The sequence below is a fragment of the Centroberyx gerrardi genome, chromosome 13 (genome assembly GCF_048128805.1).
Source record: "Centroberyx gerrardi isolate f3 chromosome 13, fCenGer3.hap1.cur.20231027, whole genome shotgun sequence".
In the NCBI taxonomy this organism is placed as follows: domain Eukaryota; kingdom Metazoa; phylum Chordata; class Actinopteri; order Beryciformes; family Berycidae; genus Centroberyx; species Centroberyx gerrardi.
This window is the reverse complement of record NC_136009.1, coordinates 22517730-22523729: the sequence shown is the minus strand read 5'-3', so window position 1 is coordinate 22523729 and position 6000 is coordinate 22517730. Positions and strand designations below refer to the sequence as shown.

Genomic DNA, 6000 nt, shown 5'->3' with positions numbered 1-6000 from the left:
TTGACTTGAGTATTTTCTAGAATGAAGTGAAGATATTGCAGCGACCCGAGGACTGTAATGTTATGGCTACCTGTTGCTATTTGTGTTGGTTCAGAAAGCAGTCATTCATTCATCCAAGTTAAGAGGTAGGTCAGCCTATCATCATTAGATGTAAAAAAAAAAAAAAAAAAAAGCTGCCTTGTTTTTTGTTTGGGTGTAGCCTATGGCCATACAGTAGCCTGTGTATGGTACTCTTAATAAACTGATGTATTTGTGAGTTTTAGGTAAAGTCTGGAATATCCTTCAGTTCAGTGTAGAATACTACAAGATCTTAAAATGAGGCATGAGCCAAGAAAATTCTCAAAAGCAGTTGATCGGCACTGGAATTGATGCTATCTCACCTCATTAGCAGATTTTTTTTCACTTTTAAGACTCAATACAATATTAAATCACTTCTTTAAGGTGGATATTTTTTGCAGCGTAGGCCTTTTCGCATATGCTTGTTACTTTAGTGAGCAGGTTGGGGTTTGGTGTCTTGTTGACAGCAGTTGGCAGATTGGAGTCAGTTTTAATTATGCAAACATTTCTTGGAGGCAGAAGCAGAAATAATCACTACGAGCCGCTAATCCCTTAAAATAACCTCACATTTACATGAATTCACCCCTTAATTCAAAATTGTTAAGGGAGTTATTAATGGAGGAGACCTCATCAAAACCTCCTTAAACACCCCTTAATGTTTGACTTGCCCTTAATAACTCATTAATAACCCTGTAAACCATGCACAAAAGGCATAAAAATCCCATGAATAGATCCCCTAAAATGGATGGATAGTTAATGTTTACGTAATGGAGAAACTGAGGACATTTCAGGGATAAAATTAAGGGGTTTGGTTTTGTAGTGAATCTTATTGGTTGAGATAAACCTCAATAAGTGGAGCCAAGCAAACTTGAATATAGGAATTTGTCTGGACACATGGATGTGGCAGGGATTGAACCTGTGACCTTTGGATTACAGGACGGCCTCTTCGACCACTAGGCCATCCTGCTGCCATTAACTAAACTGTTATCCTGGGAACACAAATACACCAAATGCCGACTTAATCAAAACAATAATTTTATTTTGCTGACGTATAACTTTTTAATGTTATTTACGCAAATGAATGCTTATTAAAGTTGTCTACTGCTTTCTGTATAAATGGATAATAACCATTAATATAGCTATAGAGGGAGATAATGAGATGTTTTGCCAATACAAAATACACAGATATAGAGTTACAGTATAAATGCTATTAGGATAGCCAACATTCATGCATGAGAGCTGTTATCCTTGGGCTTACAGAACGTACTGCACTGAATAAGGCATACACTTTTTTTTTTTTCAAACTGTTGCTGAAGATACAAAAAAGCCAAGTAACTGTACAGGTACATTATGGTTCACCAAGTTTCTCATTGTCTTTTACAAGGTCAAGTGCAAAACTTCTGAAAGTAAAAGAACAAAGACAAATTGAAAGCTAAATGGAGGCAGTGAAAGGGCGAAATAAATTAGCAGATGATGATGAATAAATGGCAAGGAAAGGAATGGAAACAAAAAGAACAATTAGTGACGAATAGAAATATGAATAAATTAGGAGCTTGAATAAATGCAATTCTCTGTGAGAAAACCATTAAAAATTGAGAGTTCATTTCTGAAATGCTTTATATTCATTTGGACCTGGAAAAATTACCTGAAATTCATCACTCAACATTTCTAACATATAGGAGATGCACTTGGTAAAAGTGTCATCATTTTGTCAGTCAAGGCTTTAAATTACCTACAATATGTTTCAAAATGCATCAAATTTGTTTTCATTTTGTGCTGTCATTTATTTTGTAAGACAAGGTGTCACTTTTTTCAAATGGTTGATATCTCATTTTGGAATGAAACTCTTCATATAAACACAACCAAATAGCTAGATGTCTGCAAATGAATGAATATGAATATACTGTATAAATACACAAACACTCAGGGCAATTAAATGAATGAATGAATAAATAAATAAATAAATAAATAAATAGCATACAAGCAAACAAATCAACCACTTTTTTCCCATGAATTAATGATTTCTCCCCTCAAGAGTCGTCTTCGGTTTTGATGATGTGGAAAAGCGTGACATTGAACAGGACCTGGTGGCCGTTGTTCCAGCCGTACAGGGCGCGGTCCCTGGCGTTGTAGTCCAACATGGACATGTGGAAGTACTGGTTATGAAAAGGAATGTCCGTATACTCGTACGTGGAGGTCTTAGTGGAGTAGGCGTAGTACACCTTGGCGCCGGTCAGGTGGGAGTTGGTGATGTAGAGCGTCCCGCAGATCATGAACGACTCGCCGGCGTTCCTCTTGGAGTATTCTGTGTTCCACGTGTTGAGGATCTGCAGCGTGTCCGGGTTCAGCTGGCTGATGACGATGTTCCCGGCGTTCTGGTTGGTGGCGTACACGGCCCACAGGCCCAGCTCGTCCGCCATCAGGTCGATGTCGGAGAAGCCGCCCCAGGTGTAGGGGTAGACGTTGTGGAAGCCGGCCGACTCCAGCGCCCGCTGGGTGACGACGCGGCCCGTCTCGAAGCTGTACCTCACGACGATGTTGCTCTGCATCTTGTTGTAGTACAGAGACCCGTTGTAGACCACATGGTTAGTTCCGGCCCATTTGAAAGGCAGGTTATAGGTTCTAGACTCGGCTCCTGCCACAAAATCGGTGAGGGATTTATACTCTTTCACTATCCTGTTGTTGGTGTAGCTGTCCATGTACCAAACCTGGGGGCAAATAAAGGCAAATGGACAACATTCCTGTAAGGTTCAGTTACAATAATTCAAAATAGTCATCATCCAAATGGTCAGAAAAAAGTTTTGTGTTTGATCTCACTGGTTAGTGTACAAAAAAAAGTTTTAGTGAGTGTGGTGTTGAAATTCAGCAGCATCTCCCCTCTGAAAACAGGAGGGGAGCAGTTTTATGTAAATTACTGAACCACTCACAGTTGCTTCAGAGCCTTGCAACACACTGCAAAGCACATTAGCTCAACTCACCCTGTTGTTTTTGGGAGGCGCTTGTGGGTCAGTCATCCAGGCTCCAAATCTGGTCCCTGAAGTTTTCACTGTCAGTGGCCCAGTGATCTTCATTAGCTTGCCACAAGCTGGGAACACATCACACACTCTGGTCACACACAGTGCGTACTGCTCCGCCTCCACATGATACATCAACAACAGCCAATGTTATGGTGTTGATACTGGAATAAATCATAAAGCACTGGATTGCTCATTTCTGATAGTGGCACGTTCTTCAATCAAAAAGATGGGCCAACAAAAAACTGTCTCTGGACAGTTTGTGTTGAACATCTGGACACAAGTAGAGTTTCTGCTGCCATTAGACACATACTGCCAGAGAAAAACCTGAGAAACTGCCACACACAGACTACAACAACTATTACCCACTCACCACCTGTCAGCCCCAGGTAAACATGTATTGTATTTGGTTTGTGATGTTTGAACTAGTTGAGGCGCACTTGATTCACCTTGCCAGACACTTTGACAGTGCCAAATGACATTCAGTTATCACTTCCAAGATAAGTTCCCCATTAAGTATTCCACTGCTCTTTTACCCAGGTCCGTCAAAGCCCATGCACAATGAATGCTAAAGTAATCAACTCAAACTCAGTCAGACCTCCAGTCACATCTTATTTGCGTTTACATGCTAGCTATTTAGCTAATGCCCTTAAGGAAGGATTCAGGATTCAGGGACATTTTGACGAGCCACATCGGTGTTGATGGACAGGCAGATTGGAGGTTTAGTTATACAAACATTTCTCAGAGGCAGAGCTGCTCTGGAGGCAGAAACAGTTTTATTATAGTTAAACCTCAATGGGCAGAGCCAAAGAACCACAGTTTTTTGGAGTGCAAGTTAGCTAACTGGCAACCTTAAATGGCAAAGAAGTTAACTCTGGTAAGTATAAACACAAAAAATGTGATTCATTCATGACCATGGCATTCATGATCTTGGAGGGTCAGCTTAGGTAGCTAAGATACCTAAACTAACTAGCTAACCTTGATGACTTTTGCATTTTTTCAGTTAGTAGCAAGAGTGATATGCTTCATTATATTAGTTTCCTCCTCTCTTACCTCTTGCCTTTTTCACTTGACTTCAGTCTAATGTTACTTATCCAGAAAAAAATGGTTCTTTGGCTCTGAGGTTTAACTCGACCAGTAACATTATTTCTGCCTCCACAGCAGCTCTGCTCTGACAAAATGTTGTATAACTAAACCTCCAATCCGTGACCCTTCAGTTACAGGACAGTGCAGGGCCACTGTGCCCGCATCCCCTTTTCAACAACGGACTTACTGAGTTTGCTCATACAGTTGCGGAGCCGACTCTCCAGGTTCAGGACCCTCTGCTGCAGCTCCTCGTAGTCATAGGCTCCCATCTCCTCCTGGATGCCCATCAACACTCCAGACAGGTTCCTGATCTCCTCTTTGAACTGGGAGATGAGCTTGGCGTCTGTCTTGTACTGCTCCAGTACAGGGATCAGTGGCTGCAGGGACTCCATCTTCCCCTTGAGCTCCTGGATTACACCGAGAGAGAGAGAGAGTGCACTGCTGAAAAGCCAATTTCAATAAGTTAATTCTCCCAGTCTTACAATAATATTTTTCTGAAAATGTGAAAAATTGTGCCAATGGGGGGGGGGGACAATTCCACTTGTTTCTAGTTCAGTTGTTTTGATTTTTAGTTTCAAAGGTGAATATCAGGTCAATAAGGCAGAATAACAGAGATCTGGTTAAAAAAACAATTGAAACAAATATTGGCAGTTTTTCACGTTTTTAAGACTTAATAACCTGAGAAGCAGGCTTGTGACTGGAAAGGGCAGCAGTTGCCATAACATGAGAGAAGAGGGCATGTGACTGGAAACTCTGAGTTAACGCTCAACAACACAGCGCCGTTGAGCAAGGCACTAAACCCCAAACTGCTCAGTGGCCAACAGTACAAGACTGTGGTGGTAGATATATAGCGTGTAAATGTGTATAACTGTTCTTATCCCATACTCTCTTTGGTCATCGCTGCAAAAAATAAAGTGATCTTTGCCAACTTGCTTGGTTAAATAAGGGTGAAAGACCCCATGAAATGGCATCTTTACTGTCTGGATTTGATGCATCTCCTGTTGAAACATGGAGCGGGACATAATGCAGTGAGGGATCCTTCAAGTCTAAACCAGTGGAGTCAGGGAGAGAAAAGCGATTTTATTTGATGGGAGGGATGCAGATGGTTTTATTGGTTAGAAATGTATATTTATGCCTGCTAGTGCAGCATGAGGTCACCATTAAAGAGATGTTTTCCAGGAAGTAGAAGTAATGGGAGTTCATTTCATGGGGACTTTAAATGAATGAATCACCATCAATATCTGTGTCATCATTGTCAATAAAAAATGAGTCATCAGTATCCATGCTGGGAAGCCATCTGCAAACCCTGTCAAGTTTCTAAGAGAATCTTATATGTGGTGGCAAACCTGCATTGATCTATCAGGAATAGCTGTTTATCAATTCAGACACTTCTCAGGGAACTTCACAGGAGATCTTACCGCAGGCTATCCGGTCACATTTCTCGCAGATTGAAACATCAAAACCAACATACCTGAAAGTTTTTGTTGACGAGTGTCTTCCTGTCCGATTCGATCTGCCGGAACTTTGACCGCAGTCCTTTGATCTGGCTCTCCATCCTCATGATATACTGAAAGTCTCTCTGCGTCCGCAGGTTCAGCACCTCGATTGACTGGGACATGTTCTGCACCTTTTGAAAAGAATGAAACGGCACAGCATTGATTTTCCCGTCTCACCGCGAGATTAAAATGTCCTCAATGTTCAGCCTTTCAGTGCTCTGCCATGTTCTAACTTCCCAAGCAGCCAATCAACATTTTGACCTCCACTGTGATTGTCTTTTAACCATCCATGTGTGAACTGAATTGAGCTTTAAATGCGTTACATGGTCAATAGAATAGTTGTGTCG

General features: G+C 41.4%; 1 protein-coding gene across 1 annotated transcript; it reads right to left on the bottom strand.

The window, feature by feature from the left end:
• Positions 1 to 2087: 2087 nt before the first annotated feature.
• LOC139915227 (noelin-3) lies at positions 2088 to 5784 on the bottom strand. Its single transcript, XM_071903755.2, has 4 exons — positions 5629 to 5784; positions 4345 to 4564; positions 3036 to 3142; positions 2088 to 2765 (listed from the first exon to the last, which is right to left on the bottom strand). The coding sequence occupies exons 1-4, from the start codon at positions 5773 to 5775 to the stop codon at positions 2088 to 2090; spliced, it is 1152 nt and encodes a 383-aa protein (XP_071759856.1). The 5' UTR covers positions 5776 to 5784.
• Between the last annotated feature and the right edge of the window lie 216 nt (positions 5785 to 6000).

Bases quoted from the DNA above. Each gene is read 5' to 3' on its own strand.
- LOC139915227 (XM_071903755.2), bottom strand. From the start codon at position 5,775: ATGTCCCAGTCAATCGAGGTGCTGAACCTGCGGACGCAGAGAGACTTT. The intron at 4,565-5,628 runs GTATGTTGGTTT...GGTGTAATCCAG, and splicing joins TCGTCAACAAAAACTTTCAG to GAGCTCAAGGGGAAGATGGA. The intron at 3,143-4,344 runs GTAAGTCCGTTG...ATGTGTTCCCAG, and splicing joins CAACTGTATGAGCAAACTCA to CTTGTGGCAAGCTAATGAAG.